Genomic DNA, 27,014 nt, shown 5'->3' on the forward strand with positions numbered 1-27,014 from the left:
CAAAACACAATATTAAATGCTCAAAAAAGAAAAGGAAACCAAACTCTTCATCCACATTCTGTATCAGCTTTATCATTTTTTAATGTTGACATAAAATATCTATTTTATTCATAGGTGTTATCACATTTTTAGGTTTTAACAACCTTCAAGGTGAGCGTTAACTAACCATTTAGAAAAGGCCACAATATGATGTAATTACCAAGGACAGTAGGTAAGTATGCAGAAAGTCAGTCAAATAAAAGCATGGTCATTTTTCAAACAGCATTTTTATGGTTTGTTTTTCCTGTCTTAAAATATCAACCTGTATTGTCATCGCAACCCCAGTATCGTCGTGTCCCTTGAACATTGTATATCATCCCACCTCTAGAAATTTTGTTTCAAAATCAGTAAAAATATATTGTCGTAATCTAAATCTAAAATAAAACAAACAGAATTGCTTTTTATTAATGCACTAGCATCCTATGAAGCAGTGGCAGCCCATATATTTGGCACCTGGGCCCTCAATGTGTAGTTACCTGACTTAATCTTCCTCTTAATAAAACCACTATGACATCAAAATAACAAGCAATTCCCATTCACAAATGAGGGTGAAGTCTAACATAAGAAACCACAATAAACTGCATCCTTTTTCTGCCCCTCATTTAATGTGTTAATAATTATTTACCTTTTGATTTAAATTTGGAAAAACTTTGTTATATTGTTTAGCTTCAAGATGGCAATGTTGGCAAAATTTATAAAGTGTTTGAATCTGAAGGGTCTCAAAGGGCCCTCTGGCATTCTGTGAGTGTAATGGCGCGTTCACACCAAATGCATCAAAAGCGTCAGGTATATATACAGAATATTTGGTGGACGCGCTTCTAGGAGCATCGAGAGGTCCCGCTGCACGTCCTGCACCTCCAATGCAGTACGTTTTGAAGCTTTACGCGTTACGAATCAACAGGCTGACCAAGCTTGTTGACGTTTATATCCCTCTCGGCCTGTGACCCCCCAGGTCACGCATGCGCACTTCCAGAGTGTAAAAAGGCTTATCGACACAATGCTAACTCAGCTAGTTACAATGTGTCATACAAAGCACTCATGGATGTTATTTGTGTTGTTACAGTTTTACAAAAAAAGATAAGCGGTTTTCAGAAAAGAACACAAAGATAAAGCAAGTATCTTCTTTGACTGGACCCATTTATGTTTAGCTCGCCGCATAAGCTGATTTCCACACAGGTGGCTGAGGTCAGAAGAATCCTCCTCTCTTTGCTCAGGTAGACTTAAATGACGTTCAGTTTCAACAGTAAATCCTTTCCTATGGCCATGGAGGCCAAGGCTGCAAGCCATTCTGGCCCATTGTATTCCTGGATTACTCACAAATGCCAGCTGGGCCTCTCCGTGTAATTTGTGCACCCGAGATGAACACAGTGGAAAAAAAAATAGCCTCAAACTGCACTCTCTCTGACTCAGTGGTGTCACAAAACTATAGGTTATTTACATAACCCCGATTCTCAGTAACATGAGTGAGATGTCTCCGCGTCATATCTCAGAAGGCAAATCTCAGTACGCCAATCCTGATCGGCTGGTGAAATGTATTCATCCGCTGCAGGTAGTCTCTTCTACTATAAGTAGAGGGGGCACAGAAAACAACGCCATTCAAATAGGCAAACCTCTTCTCAATCACCCAGCAAGAAGGGTTGTCTCGTAGACATCTCACATATAATACTCTGAGAACAGGGGTTGTGTAAATTACTTATGGTTCTCTTTCATAACATTTGTTTCAATGTCTCATTATGGGATATGGTAGCTCCTGTATTGCAGACCAGCTTATCACGCGTTACACCAGCCCACAGAGCGAGCACGGGACAGGAGTGGAGACATCTAGCCAGTAAAGCCGGACAAAAGTGAGGGGCGGGGACCAACTCGCTGCAGCACAAATATCCTGAACAGACACTCCGATGAGCAAGGCCCGATGAACAAGGCCCGATGAACCTCGAGTCCAATGTGCACGTAAGCCAACAGGAGGCTGCGGACCCTGACTCGTATAAGCCAAAGCAATCGCTCCCACCACCCAGTGTGACAAACATTGCTTAGTAGCAGGTTTCCCTTTATGGGGCGGAGCCCAGGAGACAAAGAGCTGATCGCTCCTCCGGAAGCACCCTGTCACATTCATGTAGGCATGCGCAGCTCGCACAGGACACAAAAAAATGAGGCAACTGCTCACCCTGTTAGGCAGAGAAGGCTGTGAGGTCAATAGGAGAACTAGAGCCCAACACCTTTGGCACAAATGTCAGGTTGGGCTTCAGTACCATCCTCACATTGCCCGGGAAAAACTGAGCGCACGATGAGTGCACTGAGAACATGGATGTCACTGACACGCTCAGCTGACACCAAAGCCAGTAACAACCCTGTCTTCAGGGACACAAACTTCAAGTTTGCACATCCCATCAGTTCAAAGGGAGGACGTTTAAGTCCCTCCAGAACCACAGCCAAATCCCACGGAGGCACCAGTGGCCTGGACACAGGGAGGAGTCTGCATGCTCCTTTCATAAAACAAACAATCAGCGGATGCTGACTCGCAATTTTATCCCCAAAGCCCACATTATGGGCAGCATTAGGTGCCAGATACACCTTCACCGAAGAAAAGGCCTTCTGTTTGTCATCAGCTCCTACAGAAAGGAGAAAATCACTCCCACTGAACACTGAAAGGGGGCGTGTCCCATCCGGTGACACCAGCCCTCAAACACCCTCCACTTGTGGAGGAAGCCCAAGTGCTCTGTATGGGAGAAATTACAAGCTGTGAGAGTCACACGGCTGACAGATCGCGCCACTCAGGGGCCAAGCCCATAGCACTAAGCGCTCTGGGTAAGAATGGATCACTGCGCCCTTGCCTGTGACAGCAGGTCCCTTCGCATAGGGAAATGCCAAGGGTGAGCGCACAGCAACCGTCAAACCTCCGCCAGCCAGTGCATGGCAGGCCATTGCGGAGCCCCCAGGACCAGAATATGGCCGTGCTCCCTCACCCTGGTGAGGGTGGGGGTGGCAAGGCCGTGGTCAATATTGCCTGTCCTCACCAGGACATGGTGGCCTGTGAAGAATGGAAGGAAATGCCTCAATGAGAGAAACACAGCTGAGAGCTCCAAGTAATTGATGTGGGAGCGCTGGAAGCTCACATTACAGACCGCCCCTCATGCACCGCGCCCCAACTCGTCAGGCTGACGTTTGTGGTGACCACCTTCCTGGACGTGACGGTGCCCATAGGAACTCCTTGCGTCAGAAAGATCGGGGCATTCCAGGGGTGCATAGCCCTGGTGCACTCCGGTGTGACCAATACCCTCCATGTGCCATGATGCACTGGGTCCAGCCCACATGCGGCCACGCACAGCTGGAATTCCCGTATGTGAAGGCGACAGAGGCGGGTCAGAAGAATGGCTGACGCCATTAACCTTAGCATCCTAACACATGTCCTGAATTGGATGGATCTTCCCAGTTGAAAAAATGCAAGACACGTTGTGAAGGTGCAGACAGTTTGGGGGTCTTAAACTGTACACCGTGAGGAGCCGGGAATGCTTTGCAGCAAACAGGAAACACGATTGGGGACTTCCTGGGTAGGCAGAGGCAACCTGCATAGAGCCCAGCGCGAAGCCGAAGATCCCCTCTGGAATGATGGGCATGTCTAGTATGTCGCCCCTCTCGTTCTCTGAAAGGTTTGCCAGGTCGAGTCAGCAGGCCCGCTGCTGGAAGACTTCCCAGGTGGAGGAACAAAGGTGAGGTCGGACTGGGAACCCCAGCTGGAACCAAGTCCCGCAGCAGGCCTCATACAGCTCCCCAGTCTCCATCTCCACCGCAGTGGCGGCAGGAACCGGGGGTGTCCAGGGCCTACTGGCCATGTTCCAGCCCTGCATCTCGGCCTGAAATCTTGTTCCCGCACCTGCAGAGGCTAGCCTCTGAGCCTCCAGATCCTCTGGTGTGCGGGGCATTGTTGTGTGCGGAGCCTTGTTCTCCATCTCCTTCTATGTGCTGGTGTGCAGGCAGGAAGAAGTGGTTAGCTAGCGCTGGCACATGGCTGCTAGCTGCTAAGTTAACCAAGAACCAACACCCTGCGCCTGGCGACCGTGGTGGGGTGGCAATGGTGGGGTCTTAACCAAGCTGTTAACTGGTGTGTTGCATCCGGTGCTCAACAGCCGTGGTGTGGCGTCGAGTGAAGCGGTGAGCCGAGCCGAAAACAGGTGTGTCAGCGGTCGGCCATGCAGGGCATCGAAGCAGTGTTATACTGAGCGTGGAGAGCAGGGAAAACACTGGTTGACCTGGTGTGGTCGAGAGCAGAAAAAGCATCAAACAGCAGTGTCCGGCGACGGAATCCAGAAAAGGGTCCACCTGTGGATGGTTAAGCTGCTGGGACACGAGATAGCTCTGAGTGAAAAGAGGTTTTTGAATGGCGTTGTATTCTCCGCTTCTCTACTTATGGTAGGAGGGACTACCTGCAGCGGATGAATACATTTCACCAGCCAATCAGAATTGGCGTAATGACATTGGGCTTCTGAGATATGACATGGAGGTGTATGTCCCACAGTGAGACATCAAAATGAATGTTATGAAAGAGAACACTTTTAATATTTCTCTGTTTAATTTAACATTATCATTAGCTTTCTGTTAGCATCTCTTATGATAGCAGGTAATAAAACTCCTGTAAATTACTAAAATACACTATAAACAATTATATAATCTCAAATATCACATTTCTTTCCTGTATCTATTGGTTACCTTGTTAGGCTCCCTAATCAATGAAAATACAGTTTTTAATGTTTTTGGTGTGGGCGTCCGTCCATGGCTTTTTTGTGTCAATATACCCCTAAATTTCATTTATTTTTTTAAAATGGCAAAATGTTGGAAAGCTGGATATGAAACATCTTTTAATTGTTTTTTTGATTGTTAACTACATATATGTAGAAATGTACATAGAACTGTAACATAGTTCCTCGGCTTTGCGTTAAATTATAATTGACTATTACTTTATAGAATTTTCATGGCAATTAAAATTACAAATTCAATTATCTAAACTCAATTGCAATTTAAATATGATTAGGACAACAAACAATTTTTAAAATTACAGTTACAATTATAATTATGCCATAATTGTAATGAATTATCAATTAAGCAATTACAATTTTAATTGACAGCAACCCTGGTTCAAGCCACCATAACAGTTCCCAAAATTGTGAGATAGAGGAAAAATCTGATTATCCATTAGTGATTTTCTTCCAGATCGGGAATTAGTTGGGGGATAGAGGAACACATCTACATGTCTGAGTCAAATATCATGAACATCAGTCAAAATTTTTTAACATTTTGCCAATGACAGTTCGTAATACGGCTCTGATTCAAATGAAACTTTGTGTGGTAATGGAAGAACCAACTCTATTGTACATGTCCAAGTCAAATTTCATGATTATTGGTAAATTACAAACCAAGATATAAATTCCAAAAATGTTGAGAGTTTTAAAATTGATCCAGATCCAGTATATTGATCCAGATCATTCTGAAAATCAAATCACTTGTTTCTTATGCCATTTCAGATATTTTCCTGAAAACTTCATGAAAAACAATCTATCAGTTTTTGAGTGGGACTGTTCACAGACAAACAAACACGTTGATTAACAAAAAAGTAATCACAGCAACTAAGGCTACTGGAGAGACTCCAACACCAATCAACTGCTGCTCTCACCTTGACAGTCAGAACTATTGATTCTCCTGTAACCCTGAGGACAGTCGATCAGAGAAATGGCTGCAGAGAGAAGAATATCAGAACAAGATAAAGAAAAAAATTATTTTTGATGTATTACACTCAAAAAGTACAGATAATAGTAATTGTAAGATTCTTTATACTCAAAAACATTTATACTGCTATAATGTATTTGTAAGCCACATAAAAGTTACTGTTTTGAGAGTTTGTGTTACGTTCTCAGCATTTATAAATACTAATTTAAGTTTTCAGTAAATTATTAACAAGATATAAGTTTTCTATGTCACTGTGTAAGTAGACAAAAGTGGTGGGGCTATGTCCTTATTTTATTTATATATTTGTGTAAATTGCATTATTATTTTTTACGACACTGTTGGCAGACGATTGAGGGCAAAATCCTCAAAGTGGTAGTGTGACTGTGCGGTTACTGTCTTTTCCATGCACACTGTGGAGGGAGATTGAGTGCGAGTCAGTTCTCTTTAAAAGCAATATATATTGTGATGTTTATGCAAAACTTTTGGAAATTGTTCAAATAATGATTTTGTTATAACAACCTAAGCAATTTGTGTCTGTGCATTATTCTCTGTGTGAAGTCACTCATTTTCTATAGCAGTTTGGTCTTTACCCTCGAACCAGGACATATTTTTAATGAATGTGGTGATCCCAGACCTTGAGTTTAAATTTTCACAGTTTTGTTTAGAACCGGTCACATATTGTTTACTGATTTATTGTCACAATAGAACCTGATTAAAAAATAAAAAAGAAATCATGCACAAAAATAAAAGCATTGGATAAAACCAAACCAAAAATCTCACTGACTGATCTCCAAACTGAAGATGATGTTTTGGGTCTCCATTGAAAGATGTTGAAGATTTTTGATCCTAGATGTCCTGTTGATTTAAAATGCATGTTTGCTTCATCACACCTACTTTTAAAGAGTGGTTCTATACAAATCCAGCTGAATTACTAGACATCGATAATAATACATACATTTTATATGGCTCTTTTTTTGGACACTCAAAGTCGCATTACAGAATTAAGGAATTCTTCTTTCACTCCACACTTAGTGGAGTTACTATTGTAGCCACAGCTGCCCTAGGGCAAACTGACAGAAGCGAGGCTGCTATAGTGCGCCATCGGCTCCTCCGACCACCACCAACACTCCCACACACACACTACATTCATACTTGGCAATGTGGGTGAAGTGCCTTGCCCCCTTGACAGATGCCACTGGAGCGACTGTTCTCCACTGTGGCACCTGGAATTTTCAGTGGTCTCCCATCCAACTACTAACCAGGACCTGACCTGCTTAGCTTCAGAGCTCTAACAAGATCGGGCAATGACAGGCTGGTGTGGCCAGATAGTGATTGTTAATAATCTTAACATCTAAAACACACAGGATGATATTAATGTGTTCAATAAGAAGTTAATGTTTGCCGTCAACACCAGAAAGGCTGATTAGACTACTACATAGCGAACCATTGCTGATGTAAACAATAATTATCTTTAGAGTTGTCACTGTAGTTTGAGTAATCTTTGTTATTTTAGCCATTCTGTAACCGATTGATGAACATTACAGCCAGAAGAGTCATGCTCTACATTATTAAGGTCTAGAGGCCATACTGGCCGGAACCTATTGTTCTTGCTTTTCTTGGGTTGTTTTCGGTTTTGCCCCTTAGGATGCCGAAAGTCTCACCAAAATTTGCACGCACCTCATGCCCGCTGAACAATTAGATATTTTGGCACAATGAAAAAATTCGCTAAAAAAATGTGCACACTGCGCATTATAGATGCTAAAAATATGATGGAGCCGCACGACCGGCGGGTTTACCCGATTCATACGAAATTCGCCACATGTATTCTTGACCCCAAGATGAACAAAAAGTTACCCGGTGTCCCACGCCCAAAACAAAACAGAAAGTCAGCCATCTTGAGTCTGAGTCAAAGGTCAAAAATGGCGAAACGCATTTGCACAAACTAGTCTGAAGGGCTTCATCCAATTCGTTTCAAACTCGGCCAGAACACTAAGGACCCACTGAAGATTAAAAATCATCAAAAAGTTTTGCATATCTCTAACGGTTTGGTTGAGGCGCCACCGAAATATTGTAATGCTAATTTCTGAAGAGCATCCAAGCAAATTGGCTGTAATAAATAGACGGTGCAGGCGGTTACGCATATTAAAAAGAGAGTTTGAACACAGGAACGCCTGGAAGTCCCTTTTGTGTCTAAGTGTGCAACAATTATTGTGACGGTACCGATTAAAAAAAAAAAAAAAGCAACAGAAAAGCCCCCCACGCTGGTTGAAACACACCGTAGATGGTGACATCACACCGTAGGGGAATAAAAATCACACCATAGGGGGACCCTACACTCAACAGCGCTGGCAAGAACCCTGTAAATGCTATACCTTATGTATATTTCTACCAGTCACTCTTAGACTTGGAACATACTCATCAGATTATATCTGAAGATAGGTGAATGTAAAAAATTAAATATAAATGTATATAGACCTGTACTTTGCCTTATTGGCATATGTAAACCTAAACAGGCTTGCTGTAAATGGTTATATATTAGTATGTAAATTCAAATGTCTTTAAGAAAAAAAACATAATTCATGCATGAACAACAACAAAGTACTATTTGAGTACTATCATATTTATTTACATGGCTAGAGATATAAATAGCACATGACGTCTTTAGAAACTCGCTAACAATGGAGGCAGCCCAAACCTATTTTAACTCAATGATTATGTCTCGGTTTTATTATTGTATAACATGCTGGTCCCAGGCCAACAAAAGCACTATGAGGCCGTTAGAAAGCTTACACAAACAATCACTCAAAATTCTTGATCAAAAACCACGACAACACCATCACTGTTTAGTCCTTAGAAAATACAGACTGTTAAGTTTCCACAATATTCAAAGATTTGCTTCAATACAATTGGCCCATAGAATCCTAAATAACACTGCACCAACACCACTTAAGCGTTTTATCCAGTACACGTCTGCTATGACAACTAGAACTACACGAGCCTCCGTCAGGGGGCAGTGTAGTATACCCATACATAAAACTGTTTTTGCACAGTCGGCTTTTTCATATAAAGCAATAAAGGAATGGAACGAGCTCACAACGGTCCTGAAAAGTCAAACAGACCATCTTCTGTTCACAGTAGAGCTTAAAAAGTGGCTTTGGAGCACTCAGCGCTGTTCACACTGAGGTGGACACGGAACCACAGGACAACTTACAGTATGTGTATATATCCATGTACGAAAACATTTTTACTATGAAATCTGAAATGTATTATTGAATTTGTGTTTAGTGATTACAAATGTGAATGAGAAGCAGAAATTGAGAGGTGTGGCTGCACTCTACAGGTGTGATGCTGTGTATGTGTGGGTGCGTGTCAGTGAGAGGGCATGTTCTGATTGCCTTTCATTGCATGCTATTGTTTTTATGTATTCTTGTTTTTACCTGTACTTTGACTTGTATATTATTTATGTAATCAGGGACTGCAGATGGAAACTAGCTATTCAGCTATAATCTGGTGCAGAACATATCTGTCTTTGAGCTTAATGTCTCTGTGCACTGTCCCTTCAATAAATACTACTACTACTACTACTTTAACAATTGTTCAGTACAATCTTGTTGACATGATTTATTGAGCATTTTACAAATGAACAAGGGTTGGATGAAAACTTCCTTCAACTAAATTATGAAAAGATGGAGGTGATTGTCTTTAGTAATAGGAAAAATAATTTTGCTGTCGGCAATTACCTTGAGACTCGATCCCTAAAAGCTACCAAGTTTGAAACCATGGTGTTCTGATTGACTCAGATATGACATTCGGGAGTTAGATTAAATCAATCAGAAAAATGGCCTTCTACCCAGTGCTGGCGAGGTTTTCTTTTGGCGCTCCCTTATATGGCGTTTTTTTGTACGTTATACTATTATTATTACTATTATTTATAACACCTGCAAAGTTGTCTTCGCCATACCCACAAAGATGATTTACATAAGGAGAAAACAAGCAAATGTACCTTTTTGACTTTTTTATTTTGGTAAAAGGGTTTCACATACACATAGAAGAACACAAACAAGTAAATAAAAGACAATTTAAAGGACCCATGTTACGCTAAATCAACCTTTCTGTGCTTTAAACATAATGAAAGTGCTATTTGGGCTTCTTACACATGCCCAAAGTGTTTTTTTCATTGATTCCCTCAATCGTTAGTTCGAGGGTGATTTGCTCCTTTTTTACTGCAGGGTGAGCCCAAACGCCTCGCTCTAATTTGGTGATGCTTTCCCACTTTGATGACGAACTTGACGCAGCACTGAGCTGGAGAAGCCGCGCCTCCAGGAAGCCTTCTGCCGTGATTGACATGTAATCAGACACGCCCACGTTGGTGAGCATTTCAGCGTCCTTCGCACAGTGCTATGTATGTATTTTTTGTCTCGTGTTTATAAAGCAGCATGAGCTCGGCTACAGAGTGGGTGGGAGGAGGGCGGGCCGTCCTCTGGCCCTACGTCACTGTGCGGGGAGGAGGAAGTCATTTTCCCGTCTATAGACACGCCCCCTCATGAATATGCATAAGTATGCAGCAAATCAGCCTGTTTGTGTACAGTTGCTCAGAAAGTGACTTTTCAGAGGCTAAAACTCTGGAAAACAGGCGAGTTTGGGAAAATAAACCTCAAATACTATGTTTTTGGGGTTCTTAGAACAAATGGAAATGGATGAAAAATAGCATGACATGGGACCTTTAAATATACAGTACATCTAAGTTACGTGTTCAAAATACAAATTCTTAATATTATTAGAGTATGGCATCGCACAAAAAGACAACAAGATAAATATAAAAGGCTTAGCCTCAATAAATAAAAAAACTAACAAACCATAACAATAATTGAACTTAAATAGCTGCAGCTTGAAGACTTAAAGAGCGATACACTTAAAGGGCCTTCTAGTGGAGGTTTGGCTCATTAAGTATTCTATTTAATTTAAATAATATTCTGATTTTGTGAAAAGATCCAAAACTTCCAGATTTTACATTACAATACTAAAATTGCAGTAATGAACACACATCAACTTGAACAATTGCAGTTCGCAGAGGTATTACACAAAGAAACTATTTAGCAAAACTAATGTCATTTTCTGGTGGTACTTTATAAGACAGCATTAACGAACACAAGCTAAAAAAGCCCCATCCATTCATCCTTCTGTCCGGCCTTACAAGTTAATTCTCCTGGTTTTCCTCCCAGAGAAGTCATCAATGACATAAAATTTCTTCAGTGCATCTGAAAGGGGAAAAAGTAATGTGAACCCACTGGTTAGTCTATCAAGCAAACCATGTCATAGGATATGCATGATGTGATTAGAAATTGATACATATTTAGATATGTATAAATAGAATAAAAGCTGTATAAATTTAAGATGTAGCACACATAGCAAATAAAAGATCGATAGATTGACACACAATACTAATAAAACAAAAGTTTACATATAGAATACAGTTTTATTAAAAGTAATGAAATATCCAACATGAATAAATGACCTGCTGTTCATTAGGTTTCCTCTAGACTTGTATTCATTTTAACATTCTAAAATACATCTAACAGCAGGATTAAAGAAATTAGGCCTCAAGGCTATCTCTATTAAGGTAATCCTAATTGTATGAAACACAAACCGTGACATCACTCTTTAAATTAGCATAAAAACACAGTTATCTTAAAATTATGTTCAATTAATAGACCGCTTTTACCATACAATCAATGTTTTTTGTTAAGCTAATTTATCTGTTTCTGTTAGCACTAGCTGCAAGCAGTGCTAACATACTTTAGCATGGTCACTCTGCTAGCTTGTTTGATCATGCACGGCTTGGGTTCAATTGACCATGACAGTCTTAAAACAATGGCTTACCACTGGATTTTCCACGTTTTTTTCTTCTCTTCTTGCTGAAAAGAAGTTGAACAAACATTAAGCATGTTTGGGATGCTCTGGATGCTCAGTTCCTGCCAATATCCAACAACTTCGCACAGCCATTGAAAAGGAGTGGACCAACATTTCCCAGGCCACAATCAACAACCCGATCAACTCTATGCGTGAGACAAATGGTGGTCGCACCAGATACTTGACTGTTTTTTTTTTTTTACCCCCCTACTTTATATATCAGGGTCACTAAATGTATGTTTTATTTATGCTTTTTCAGCTTCACATTGTTTTCAGAACCAAAATACTGAGACTGTGATCAGCAAACATAATGTAGTTATATAAAAATCCATCTATCCATACATTTTATGACCCGCTTGTTCCTTGTTTTCAGGGTTACGGGGGTATGCTGGTGCCTATCTTCAGCTATCAATGGGTGCTAGGCGGGGGTACACCCTGGAGAAAGTGCCAGTCCATCGCAAGGCCAGACACAGACAGACACACAACCACTCACACTCACATTCACTCCTATGGACAATTTCAAGACTCCAATGAACTTAACAGTCATGTTTTTGTGGGGGGAAGCAGGAGTACCTGGAGGAAACACACGCAGCATGGGGAGAACATGCAAACTCCATACAGAAATGACCCGTGTCCACCCCAGGGCTTGAACCCAATACTTTTTTGCTATGAGGTGAACATGCTACTAAGCCACAATGCGCACTGCTAAAAAGATCATAGAAGAGAATTGAACAGTCTCCATTCAGATAGAACATATTAAAACATCATAACATTACTGGACTAAGTGTGAGAACAAGAGCGGCACTTACGCTGCTTTTTTGGGCACTTCTGGCATTTGTGGAAGCCCCAGGAGGTTCCAACAGTCCCACAGCACTGCTCCTGCTTTGTCAGACCAGGAAGAGCCTTTCCACACTGACACGTTTAGATGGAAGGAAAAATGTGAAAAGAAGATGGGGTTTGTCAGTTCAAATGAAAATTTGTTCTCAATGATTTATCTGGTTAAATAAATGTTTAAAAACACAACCACAAAAAATTAGCGATGTCCCGATCAGGTTTATTTGCCCCCGACTCCGAGTCCTTTGACTTTGAGAATTGGCCGATACCGAGTCCCGATCAGATACTTCTATAATACATGAAAAAGATAAAGAAGAGCAAAAAAACCTATCCAGGATGTCCCTTATTTTTTTTCCCCCTTATTTTAACAATCAACTCTAAACAGAGCACTTTTGTGACGTCGCTTGATCAATCAAGCAATAAATTAAAAGAAAATTCCCTTTAGTCTTTAGGTCAAGATGAAATATTAAATAAAAATGTCTAATATAAAAATTAATAGTGCCTCATCTTAAAATACCCAAGAGGCATGTTAACAAATAAGAAAATAAAAGTGCCACAGTGCTGTAAAGTAAGGCCAGTAATGTACTTTTAGGAACTACACTCTTAATGCTTACTCTCCTCATTTAGTTTCACAGATTGAAATGTATATTTTTCTTGATGAAAAGTATGACAGCTTAATTTTGTTGGCATTGCAGGTGCAGAGCATGTAAAGTATTAGCTGCTTATTAAAAAAAGTGTGAGAGGTCTGCAGATAGAGGTTGACTTAGATTAGAACACACCTGCACGCCCTGCTGTAGGCACTAGATATAGGAAATACTGCAGTAGATTGACTTAGGATGGTCTATTCTCACACACAAACACTGGCGCGAGCACACAAACACGCATGCACACGCAAGCAAAACAACACTTGCATGCCCTCAAACATCTGTGTGCAGTGCGCACACACACACGAGCATCAGGCTAGTTACCAGAGAGGCTAACGATACATTTTGTCTCTTCCAAACAGAACATATGTTGTAGGGTTTTGCCTGCTGTTGAACTCCTTTATTCACAAACGTGTGGGAGCACGTCTGAGAACTTCGGTCTAACTCTCCACCTCCTCTCAACTTCCTCTACTGACTAAACAACAAACAGGGCTCCTCTTTTTGACACAAGTTCTTATGTGTCATCATGTTCTACTAGTTCTGCAGCATCTGAGCTTTCTTATCCATTTACAACATAACCAGAGCACTACTGTTTACCTTTACAATGCAACACTGAAAACGCTCCGGTCTGACGTGGCCCAGCGTAGCGTTCCGAAAGTGTAATCAAAATACCGATACGGCGGTATATTAAAAATTGATATCATATTGAAAATATATAGCGGTATTTGGTATAAACTGGTATACTGCCCACCCCTATAATGATAATAAATATACATATATATCCGAGTCCTGAACAGGAAATAACGTCCGATTCTGATAGAGTCTGAAACCACGTGATCGGGCCCGATTTCCGATCACGTGATCGGATCAGGACATCCTTACAAAAAATACACATGCATCGTTATCAAACAATAAAAGAAACAGAGATCAAAACAATACAATTCTTCCTTTTATTTCTACTGTATGTTAATTAAGGTTTCTGAACTTCATGAAAAAAGCTTCTATAGAGTGCGGTGGAAAGTAAGCCAATGGTATTCAATGTAAAAATCACTTTTGAGCATATTGTAATTCAAAGTGCTCTGAGTGGACACTGAACCTCTGCTCCTTCTCTTGGCTCTGTATTTACAGTAAGCTTTAAAAATCCAGGAGCGTGATGCTACACTTCAGCCAATCAGATATCTTTCTACAGAGTGTATACCAGCATATACCCCTCCCTCCGTGTCTCGGTACCCGGAAGTCGCAGTTCCTCCCACCTATGTCGACACGCATGGGTGGTGTGGTGATGATGTTACGGCAGCTCGTCCTCGCCCTCTGTTCATAGCTATCCGGTAGATTAAGCCATTGCTCCACAATACACACACACTATTGTTACAGCCCAACGGGAGGTGGGGTCATTCGATTTCTTAAATCTCTGCTGTCCTCCACAGACTATGTCCGCATCCAGAATCAGATCGAAGGCCAAGACATCAAAAACCTGCAACAGACCAAGCTGAGATGGGATGCTCAGGCCTCATTCGTCACATATTTACTGTGCATGTGGACATGGGTCAAATCCAAGCCTGCAAACAAAAAGATGGAGAGCTCATCGAAGACTACGCCCACCGAGTGAGTGCGTTTATGTCTTCAGCGGTCATACCAGACCATCAAAGGGCCTCGGGGTCGATGATGAATCATCCTATGAGGCTTTTGCTAAGAGCTATTTTGTGACTGGTCTCTGCCCAACACTCCACACCGCTGTCAAGGCTACCCTGATCGGTGGGTGACAAAAGAACCATTGGCCTGAGATTCTCAAACATGCCCAACATGCTGAGGACACGGAACAGAATGCACAAGAGAAGAAGGCAGATGAGGAATAATAGATGTCTGCTGTAAACAGCCTTGCTTCCCTCACAATTTACTAACACTACGAAAGCTAGGGTCAAAGAGATGATGATGGTCAGCAGCACAACCAAGCTGACTACAAAGGACCCATATCTTCCCGAGGCCAACTGAGGGAGGATGAGTGCTTCATTTGTGGTGCACTAAATCACTGGGCCACTGATTGTCCCCATAGAGCCCCCCAATAACTGACAGACTCAGATCAGGTGGGAACTACGAATGTCCAACCGACTAACCATACACTGGACACATCCACCCAAACACCAGACACACATTTGCCAGATTTGATAAGACACAAAGAAATACGCATTACAACACCCAGAACAATTTTCTGTTGATCAATTATTTAGGCTGTTTCCAGATTATTCTGAGGAAGCAAAGGCTTAGTGGGAACTCCAAATGGAATTTAGAAACCATCATTTTGTTTTGAATTCTGAGGCCTCCCTTGATGTGCTGGCAGCATGTCAGTTCATGAAGGCTGATGCCTACAGACGATTACCCCTAAGCATTATCATTAACAAGACTCCGATCAAATTTTTGGTCGATATCGCCGCAACCAATTCTGTGATCAAATCTTCTGAACGCTGCCGTCAACAGCCCAATTCAACCTTATTTTTTTTATTTTGCGCCAATGGGTCCGCCTCCTGCGAACCTTTGTTCAGGATCGCAGGAGGTGGACCTGGACACCTATTGAGCCACCTATTGACAATGCACTTGGTCAATAGGTGGCTCACATTTTTCTCATCAATTTGCATTTACTTACTTCACCACTTCTTTTTCCACAGCTGTGACATGAGGATTAGTATGATTGGACAGAGTGATGTTGAGAGTGGAGGAATGTATGTGTGTGATGTATGAACGAACGGGAATGATGCCTGGGAAGAAACGCGTTGAGAGTGCAAATGTGTTGGTGAGTGATTGCGTGATGAGTGGGTCTGATCACACAAGTTTCCACTGCTCTCCTATCCTCCAAGGTCGGTGTGTTTCTTGATTTTCTCTGGCTTGGGTGCTAAGACTTCACAGCTGTGTGAAGAAATATAGGTGATGTTGTGCTCTTATCTAAGTGGTGTTTTGGCCTGGGGCCTTCTCAGTGGCCTAACAGGTTTTTAAGGTTTTCTGGGTGTTTAAAAGCACCAAAAGTTTTTTTACAATACAACTTTCAATGGAATGACTGGCGACTTATCTCCTTGACATGTCTCTTGTTGTGTGTGTCTACGTCTTTGTCAACCCCCCCCCCAGCACTTGCCGTGCAAAGCCATAAACACTTTCAATGAGTTTAGACATTGTTTGAGTAAAATTAGGGGTTCTCAAAAATGGGTTGGCAGCGCAATCTGGGTCACTTGCGATTTAAATAGGGTCCTCCTGAAATGTTTAATAATTAATCGATATAAGTGCTGACCAGAGATATAGTTTAAAGTTAAGTAACTACCGAGCATTTAAGGAAGCTCTCCAAACTGTGCTATGGCTCATCACTCCTAGGGATGAGATAAATGCAGAGAGCAAAAGTACATGTATGACAATATGGATTGTTCGACTCAACTTAACTTTAATTTTATCTAACCTTAAAAGGGAAAAAAGAGAGAAGGAAAATAATAAACAACCACCAGCAAATAATCTTGCCTAACTCTGGTTCAGACACAAAATAGGAGACACTCTTGTCACCAATTTCGCTTTGAAATTAAGAGAATTAAGTCTCAAATAACAATTATGAGAGAAAATAATAAATCTAATTAACTGACAAATTCAGCTCTATAAAAACAATTAGGTTATGTTATTAGGTGTGGAGTGTTAACATTATGATTTCTTGATGATGAACTAAGTAATTTAAGATAAAGCCAAGAAAGGGAAAATAGAAAAAAGACATAAGTAAATGACAACATTATTTACTTATTTGGGTAAATTTGTTAGGCCTTTTGTATGTAATGTATTCATCTCGGGAGAAAGGTAGTAAAAGTTACGCTACACACTTAAGGCTTCCGTAAGCAGTAGTTCTCAAATTGTTTTCTTTCTCACCAATTATCACCTCAGAAAATACTGGCCTCTCCAAATACCGCCATAATGACCATCATCATTACAATATTTAATCAAGTGATCCTCTGTGTACCACAGTTTGAGAAGCACTGCAACTCCAGCTACGCTTCTCTAAACTCCAGGTGGAGAATCGTATTCATGCCTTTCTTTTCTTTTAGCCCCTTTTAGCTGAAAGCTCACTAACTAGCTCTTAACCTGTGTGATTGTGATGTTTGGCAGGCAACAGCATCTTTTTGGGATCTGAATGGCTCTCCGATATCGACCTCTGACCCGTCTCTGCCTTCCTGGAGCTATAACTGAGCTGATACCAAGTCATACTAACAATTCAATTAGTTAGTTAACTAACCCTAACATCCCCTTCTTTTGGCCTTTTCTTTTCTTCTGTACAGCTACCAACCAACAAAAGAGAGTCAAAGATGTTTGGATGCTGCCCTCCCTTGACAAAAACAATGCATTGGCATGTCCCCAGCGATGATGAACGAACAAAACAAAAGGATGAGCCCCTTCGAAGGCCAGCCGAAGGTTGCAGTACAAACTAACTGGGTCCATGTCCACACAGCGACAGAAAGGGGCCCTCGTGAGCCTTTATGGACAACTGAGAAGGACGAGCCTAAGGGGAACAACACGTTTCCTCCTCATCACTGGGCTAATCATGCACTGGTTCAGACCACATCCTTTCCCATCATTTCCTCCAACTCTACTCATCCCACCCTCCCTACAAATTTGTTCTATATATACTGTATATATATCACCCTTTGATTTATTTTGTTTAAATAAACTTTTGTTACTTTGATTCACATTGCTTCCATCTGGACTTGGACTTCATCATCACAGAATGCTGGATGCTGAAAATCTGCCATGACAGGAGCACCCACATTATTAGGGGGAAAAAAATATAATTAGGTTTTAAAGAAACCAAAAAAACTTTTTAGAGCGCTTGGAGTGCCTGCTCTCTGTCTGTGTCTGCTGACCCATTTGAGTATATTATGACACCCCAGCCCGTATGGGTCTTGTGGTCTTCAGAGAAGCCCGTTTCTGACTGTGCATGTAAGCCAAACTCTGTTTATGCAAAAACAGACTGCCTTTCCCACTATTTTGTGCATCTGACCTGCAATTGGGTCAAACTCTGTTGAACCTGTTCATGACATTAATTATTAACATTAATTGGATCAGATTAGACTGGAATGAACATGTAGTGCCTGACAAGCTGATTCAATTTACCCACCAGCACACAAATTCACCTCTATTCAGCAGGTGGCAAGTGCTAATTTCCATCTCTGGTCTGCATACTCATAGCATATGATATATGGGCTGTATATATACGACTCCAGTAAAAATACATGAAATAAGTTTAATTAATTGAATAAATAAGATATATATTGTTCTTTCTACAATATACGACTATAACGCTGAAATATAAATGCTTTGCCAGCGTACCTGACTGCCTGCAGTCTCCTGGAAACAGCGCCCCAGTGTATTTTTGGTGGTGACCGACAGGTGCTGAGGAATCTGGTAGCCATGCTGACCGGGATAGACCAGGCTGTAGCCATGGTGCTGGATCTTCTGGCTGCTCTCAGTGTGGTGGAAACTGTAGCTAGTGGATGAAGATGAGCCTAACTGGGAGTCTTTGAGCTTGTGCCCATCAGTTTGGTAATTGTCAACCTGTGACACCTGGTGGACCTGGACAGACGCTTCTGGTGGATGTTTGATGTGAATATTGACGATGCCAGGGGCGAATTCTGAAAAAGATATTGAACAGCATAGTTACTGCTATGTAGCAGGTTGCAAATTATTTTTTAAATGTCCAACATTCTGTTAACTGGCAGTGTCACATACATTTCTTCTCCCAGACAGCCACAAGAATACTTTTTTCTCACCTGGATTCCGGCTGCTACTGTAGGTTAGAGGCAGAGTGTGCGTAGAGTGGACCTGAGTGTAACCTCCCAGTGGCTCCTGGTTGCCGTTCTGAAGAGGCATCTGACAAAATTTTCCAGTAAAGTTTGGAGGGCATTGGCACTTGTCTCTGGAACTGCATTTGCCACCATTCATACATGGCAGGTGACAGACCACTGAGAGGACAAGAACAGAAATATTGATACTACAAAATTAAAAAAGAGTAGCCAGTATTTGTCAGTATTAAACTTTCATTGTGTTACACGTCATACATCTTACGCCACTACCAGTATAAGTACTTAAAACCCAGGTTTCCATCTTTCTGATTGGTTAATATTTACCATCAAGGGGTATCATACAGGGGGGTCCAAATTATTTGCATTAAATTTAGGTTTTTAATTAAAAGCAAATGTTTTGTGTGGCACAGTGGAGCAAGGGTTACCAAGGGTGCTAATAAAATGAGTGTCTTTTCTGGGTCCAGTCCTTTCTTTAACTTTCCAAAATTTAAATGTTGAGCTTTTAAGAAATGACCTATTATATATGATAAGGGCCATGCCATTGTTGTATTTGGTGCTACATAAATAAAATGTATTTGAAAGTCATGTTACTGGTTAAAGTTGTAATTTAAAATATCTCTTGGTGTAGACAGCTGAGATTCCAAGTTATTCACTTGTGCCCATTAACCCCACATGTGGATAAGGCAGCCCTTCTCAAATAGTGAGGCGTGCCCCCCTGGGAAGGTGCGATGTGATTTTTTGCTGTACTAAAGTAAAGTACAATTGCACATCCACTACTGTAGTGGGCAGTGGTGCTCTCATGTGAGTGAGTGTGTGCTCTATTAGAGACCTAGTGCAGGGGTTCCCCAAACGAAGGTAACGCGGGCGCTCCAGAGACACTGAACCCGCCTCCCTTCTCTGTACCTGGAAGGCACGTCGGACGGGGTGATGGCCAGAACAAGATCGCCATGACCGCTGGCGTAGAGTGGGGTTTCATTTCCTGAGCGACGGACGGTGAATCGGGCCGCAGCCTAGGCAAGGTTGGTGTCCACGCAGCCCGCGGACGCATCCCCCATGAGATCGTCAATGGCAAGCTCGTAGCTTGACAAGGCAGGCTGAAGCCGTCTGTGAAAACGTGCCAAATATTGCCAACAATCCTCCCGCTTTGTGAAAGCTTATGTCAAAAATGCTGAAACGCATTTGCGAAAACAAGTCTGAGGGGCTTCATCCGATTCTCTTCAAACTTGACCAAAACACTTAGGAGCCACTGAAGATTAAAAATTATCAAAATAATTTGCGTATCTCTAACGCTTTGGTCGTGGGGCTGCTGCAAAGTTGCAATGCTAATTTCTGAAGCACGCCACAATTTCAAACTCTGACACACAAACTTCAATCAGCCTCAAATTTCACACAACGGACATTTGCCCAAGCCTATTCATGACTGCCTTGAAACATTTCCCATCATGCCTTGCGTTTTTCACTGGCGCATTTACGGTCATGTTCACTATTAGCAACTATGGCACGCCGTAATAACTCTAATAAATGAAGTTCAAACTGCCTCATAGTTGATACACATGATGACTGTCCAGCCCCAAACAAGAATCAATGTGAAAAAAAAAAAAGAATCAATGTGAAAATTATGCTTTGCGTTCTCAGAGGAGCACCGCTTTTAGTGGAATCCAATGCTAACAGCTCTAGCGGATATGATATAATATGTCGTACTGACTTCAAAATAGTGTTGGATGAATCTTATAAGATGGGAGCAGGTCGCTGGTGAAGAAAAAACAGGCTGCGATAAGTGGGAGGGCCCTCTAATGTCACTGGAAAATCCTTCGCCATTACATTCTAAATGATGTATCATGGCTATTTCTCAATGGATTCGCATCAGATTTACATGTATTCAGAACACCTAGGACACTGAAGATTAAAGATAATCGAAAGAATTTGTGTATCTCTAACACCTTAATCATGGCGTGACTGGCGCCATTTAGCACACCATACTTGAAAAACTCCTATAACTATACGTCATATACAAACTTCAAACTGCCTCATATTTGACACACATGATGGTTGTCCATCCCTAAACAATATGTGATGATTACCCATAATGGCTTGTGTTCTCGACTGGCGCCATTTAGCATGCCATAATAGGAAATTGCATTAATAGTCCCCTCCAAAAGTATTGGAATGGCAAGGTCAATTCCTACTGAAGACATTTGGGTATTGGATCAAAACATGAATATGAGACAAAAGTTCAGAATTCCCACTTTTATTTCATGATATTTACATATAGATGTGTTAAACAACTCAGGACAGAACATCTTTTGTTTGAACCCACCCACTTTTCAAGTGAGCAAAAGTATTGGAACAAGTGACTGATGAGTGTTTCTAGTTGCTCAGGTGTTGTTTTTGGCTTTGTGTTTCACCTGTGAAAACTGCATTTGCTTTTAACCAAACATGAAGACCAGAGAGTTGTCTATGGGAGAAAAGCAAACCATTTTGAAGCTGAGAGAAGAGGGAAAATAGATTAGAGCTAGTGCACAAACATTGGGCTTAGCCAATACAACAATTCAGAATGTCCTGAAAAAGACAGAAACTACTGGTGTACTGAGCAACAGACATCGGACAGGTCGGCCAAGGGTATCAACAGCAGTTGATGACAGAAACATTGTGAGAGCTGTATAGAAACACACAAAGACAACAGTAAGTGACATCCCTGCCAACCTCCACAGGGCAAGGGTGAAGGTATCACAATCCACTGTTCGAAGACGACTTCAAGAGAAAAAATATCGAAGCCATACCAAAAGATGCAAACCACTCAGCAAAAAAAAATCAGAAGGCCGGATTGGAGTTAGCAAAGAAGTACAGCGATGAGCCACAGAAGTTTTGGAACAAAGTTATATGGACTGATGAGACCAAGATTAACCTCTACCAAAGTGATGGAAAGGTCAAAGTACGGAAAAAGAAAAAATCTGCTTATGATCCAAAACACACAAGTTCATCTGTGAAGCATGGTGGATGTAAAGGATGGTTTGGATGGCTGCTTCTGGATCAGGCTCACTAGTCTTTATTGATGATGTAACTCATGATGGTTAGCAGCAGAATAAATTCTGAAGTCTACAAAACCATTTTGTCTGGCAATTTACAGAAAAATGCATCCAAACTAATCGGGAGAAGCTTCATCATGCAACAAGACAATGACCCAAAACACACTGCCAACACAACAAAGGACTTCCTTAGGGAGAAAAAGTGGAAGGTCTTCGAATGGCCAAGTCAATCACCAGACCTTAACCCAATAGAGCATGCATTTTAGCTCCTAAAGAGGAGACTGAAGGGAGAAATCCCCAGAAACAAACAAGAACTGAAAGAGGCTGCAGTAAAGGCCTGGAAAGCATTTCAAATGAAGAATGCAACACATATATACACATATTTTCAGTAGTTAGGTGTAGTGGCAGGTGTGTCGTGCGTGATTGTGAATAACACAATCTACAAACTAAAACATCACCAAACTAAGTTAGTTGAAACCAAACTTGAGAAAATTCATCAGAACTTTGTAATGTTTTATTTACGTGCAAACCCAAGCACGCAATGACATAGGAAATGAAGCGTTCCTAAAAACAAATTACCAGTGGTGTCTGACTCTTAAAATGAGAAATTGATTTTGCTGATAACAACCCAAGAACTTGATCAGGCTACTTCAACATTAAAGGTGGGAAAATCGCTAGGTTCCGATGATTTCACTGCAGAGCGCTATCAGTGTACTCAATTTTGATTACAAGTTATTTACTACAATCATAGCCTGAAGACTTGGAAAAACTACCAGACCTGATCCATTTAGGCAAGGCAAATTTATTTGTATAGCGCATTTCATACACAAGGCAACTCAATATGCTTTACATGATCAAAAAGTGCAACAGACAACAGCTTAAAATCAATAAGAACATTAAAGTTGGCAACAAAACATTTAAAATAATCAGTAAAAACATTTAGAACCATCAACAACAACATGACCGAAAATCTCCCTCTCAAATCATACGCAGTAGAGAAAAAAGTGCCTTTAACTTTGATTTAAAAATGTTCACATTGGATGCTGACTTCAGCTCTGCTGGCAGTTTGTTCCACTTCTTTGCAGCATAACAACTAAACACAGCATCACCATGTTTACTGTGAACTCTGGGCTCCACTATCTGACCTGTGTCCATAGATCTGAGAGACCTGCTGGGTTCATACCTGACTAACATCTCACTGATGTATATTCTGGACCAAAACCATTCACAGATTTATACACCAGCAGCAGAACTTTAAAGTCTATTGTGAGGCTGACTGGTAGCCAGTGTAAAGATTTTGCACGCTGATGCGTCGTCCGACCAAAACAAAGATGGCGGCGCCTAAGAATAACTCACGCGAGTAGCTCCTCCAAGTTTCAAAAGTGCAAGCCAGTGAAGACACACACTCGTTTGTCAAAGGTAGCTCTTCCCCTTAACCCTCGTCCTTTATCCCGGGTGTGACCGGACGGCAGTGCATCAACGGGACAAAGAGGAAACACCAACCCTGACATTGGCAGCAGCAGCAGCAGCAGTAGCCGCACATGCAAAGAACACATTTACATACCACTGTGATACCCTAGCAGTCCATCCTGATTTGTAAATTAAACACAATGTATTTTTGCTGTACACATAGGCATTGGAGTTTTTCCTTTGCAGTCTGACTTTTAGTTTTTCCCTTAAACTTCCTAAAGGACAACACGCACGCACGCACAAAAGCACACACACAAATTGTTAAGGTAAAAGGAAAGTTTATTTTAATGCTACTTCAGACATTATTTTGTACTTTTATATTCTAACTTGATCTTTATTTTGGAATTTTGAACAATATTACAATGTTAAGGAATTCATGTTTTTTATTTTTTCCTTTTAGATATGTAAACCAACATGTATATAATTACTTTTAGTCAATTAATGGGGAGATAATAATCGAATCAAGTCGAATCGAACTGGAAAAATTAATCATTAAATTAATCGATGCATCAAAAAAATTATCGCTACAATAATCGTTTAAAAAAATAATCGTTAATCCCAGCCCTATTTCTGAGTCATTAAATCTATTCACTCTGGAGATGTTCTTTAGGTAGTAGAAGACTGTTTTTGTGATAGATTTGATCTGACTGCTGAATGTCAGCTCTGAGTCAATAAGAGCACCAAGGTTTTTGACTTGGTCTTCAGCTTTTAAAGATCGAGACTCAAGATACTCGCTGACAGCAGTCCTCTTTTCCTTGTTACCAATCACATCCATCTTGTCATGATTTAGTTGAAGGAAGTTTTCACTCATCCAGCAGTTCACTTATTCAAAGCAATTACACAACACCTCGATGGGAACATAGTCATCTGGGTTCAGTGATAGATATAGTTGTGTGTTATCTGCGTAGCTCTGATAATCAACTTTACAGTTCTGTAAAATTTGTCCTAAAGGAAGCATATAAAGGCTAAACAAAAGGGGTCCAAGAACAGAGCCCTGAGGAACCCCACATGACAGTGGTAATCTGTCAGATTCAAAGTTTCCAATGCCTACAAAATAACTTTGCTTCTCCAAGTACCATCTCCATAAACGGTGACTAAGTTGAAAAAGTGCACAGCTACAAATTTCCTAGGCACCCACATCATGGACATCCTCTCCTGGACCACAAACAACATCCACAGTCAAAATAGCTTTCTACTGCTCAGCCATTAAGAGCATCTTATTTTTTTCTCTGTCTGCACATGCTGTCAAAGGTCAACACTACAAGAAGTGCAATCTTTTTAAGACAGCAATGCATGCTTTGTTATTGCAATTAAATAAATGAATTTATTTTATTGCATAATTGTGACCATCACCAGCCCTCCCTAAGGAAGGGTAAGAAATACTTTATTAAAGGGAGTAAATAAAAATAGAGGGCAGTGTTACACTTGGGTGATGGGGTGGGGGGAGGTGGAAGGGAACAGGGAGGAGAAACTCAAGGTAGAAAATGGAAAGGGTGGGAAAGAGTTGATTATATTAAAGTGAGAGTGAGATGTGAAGTTGTAATTGTGTGCATATTGTGCTTATTGTGTTGTGTAATCAAGCCAGTCGGGTGACAAGTGTGAAGCTTTGGTATAATGGTGGTGCCTGTAGACAAAAGGAAGGGGTGAGTGGTAATACCTAAAACAGGTACTGTATTTGGGATCAACGTGTCTAAGGTCAAGCCCAAACCCAAGCGCTGCCCCGGACCCGGAGATGCAGCCAGGCCAGCAGAAAAGAGCAGGGGCCATGTAGCCCCAGGTCACCCCCACATGGCCGAGCAGCCCTCCAGACGCCCCCAAGATCCCAAGCCAAGAGGTGGCCACCGCCTCCCCCACATACACACCTGAGAAACCCCAAGGAGCCAAGGACCCAGCGCGCCCCGCCAACGACCCCAACCCCCAACCTCAATGCCCCCCGCCATTATCCGCACCCCCACTCTCCATTCCCCAATGTTTCCTGATGTTCCCAGAAGACCCTATAGATGGCGTCTAAACCCCACTCTTCTTCAGAGAGCTGACTTTTGTGCAATTATAAGAGATCAAATTAAGTTTTTCTGTGAGACTAACAGTGCTTCTTCTCCCAATTGTTTTATCTTATGGGATACATTAAAAGCTTATTTAAGGGGACAATATATTTCTCATACAAATGGTCTAAAAAAGAAATATATAGGAAATAATGAAAAGCTAGAAAAAGATATTTTGCAATTGGAAAAAGACTTTCAAAGAAATTGATCTACTGACACTTACCGATCTTTAATTCAGAAAAACTCCAATACCATACATTAAACACTTGCAAAACTGAAAGAGATATTTAGAAAACTAAACAAAGGTATTACGAGTTGGGAGAGAAGGCACAGAACATTTTGTCGTGGCAATTGAAGGCAAAAGAAAACAGTAGGGCAGTTAATGTTATTCAATTCGATTAGCAAATAAACGTGGTTATATTTTACCAAAAATAATTAATCCAGATAAAAGTGGCTTTATTAAGAAATGTACATCTGGCAACTTGTGTAAATTGTTTAACATAATTCATACAGCCAAATCAAAATCTGAGACAACTGTGGCAGTGGCGTTAGACGTGGAGAAAGCCTTTGATAGGCTGAAATGGTACTACTTGTTTAAGGTCTCGACAAAATTTGGGTTTGGCTAAAACTTTATTGATTAAGTAAGAACCCTTTATTATTTTATAATCACAGCTCCCTCGGTAGGAGCGCGGTATTGAGGGCGCTACTTCCGGTGCCGGGTTCATGACGTCATCGTGTCGCAGTTTGTTTGGGTTAAAAAAAAAAAAAAAGGTCAATATTAAAAAAGTTTTTGTACCGCTAGAAGTCATTTAAGTTAATATTTCATTGTTATTTAATATTATTCCTGTGATTCCGAACTTTCTTTAAATCTTGAATCATAGACATCACTTCCTCCTTCGTCTCCATGACTGTGGGCGGTGGCTGTGCTGATGGTCGTTAGCCGATTTTATCACAAACATTCTGCTTCTTCAGACAGAGGAATGTAATGTTTTTGTGAGCGGATGGGTCCACAATGATTATTGTTTGTGGACGTACTATTCTGGTAAGTAAACATGCATGTTTATCCGTGAACACAGCATTATAAATGTTCATATTTTCACCACGTAAGCAAAACAAAAGCATGTGAGGCTTTTTAATCCATAGCAGAGCACCACACACAGGAGCAGTCAAGCCCTTTATAACCCCGCAAAGTCCATTTAAACATGCACATCGTTTTAATGGCGACAGTTAAAAATTAATATTGTAACATTACTTTTATTCCTATTACTACTTTCACTATTGATATTATATCCCAATCAACATCTTTATTATTATCAGGGTGTGTGTGTGTGTGTGTGTGCCAGCCATCTCCTCCGTGCATTATCTATCACACATGCACCATCGCATGTTGTTAAGAGAGACACGGTAACTACGGTAGCCAGTTAAGTCAACTATTCATCAGCATGTATGTCTATGCTGTACAACCCCTCGACTAACAGAGAAAGTTTGTCACACCAGTGCCACCACTGGATA

General features: G+C 41.1%; 1 protein-coding gene across 1 annotated transcript in view; it reads right to left on the reverse strand.

The window, feature by feature from the left end:
• Window positions 1-27,014, reverse strand: part of ltbp1 (latent transforming growth factor beta binding protein 1) — a 224,468-nt gene that overhangs the window by 125,274 nt on the left and 72,180 nt on the right. Inside the window, 4 exon segments of the mRNA XM_028469012.1 lie at window positions 5,705-5,764; window positions 12,477-12,579; window positions 18,492-18,793; window positions 18,932-19,123. Coding sequence (XP_028324813.1) covers window positions 5,705-5,764; window positions 12,477-12,579; window positions 18,492-18,793; window positions 18,932-19,123 — 657 coding nt within the window.

The sequence above is a fragment of the Gouania willdenowi genome, chromosome 15 (assembly GCF_900634775.1).
Source record: "Gouania willdenowi chromosome 15, fGouWil2.1, whole genome shotgun sequence".
NCBI lineage: Eukaryota > Metazoa > Chordata > Actinopteri > Blenniiformes > Gobiesocidae > Gouania > Gouania willdenowi.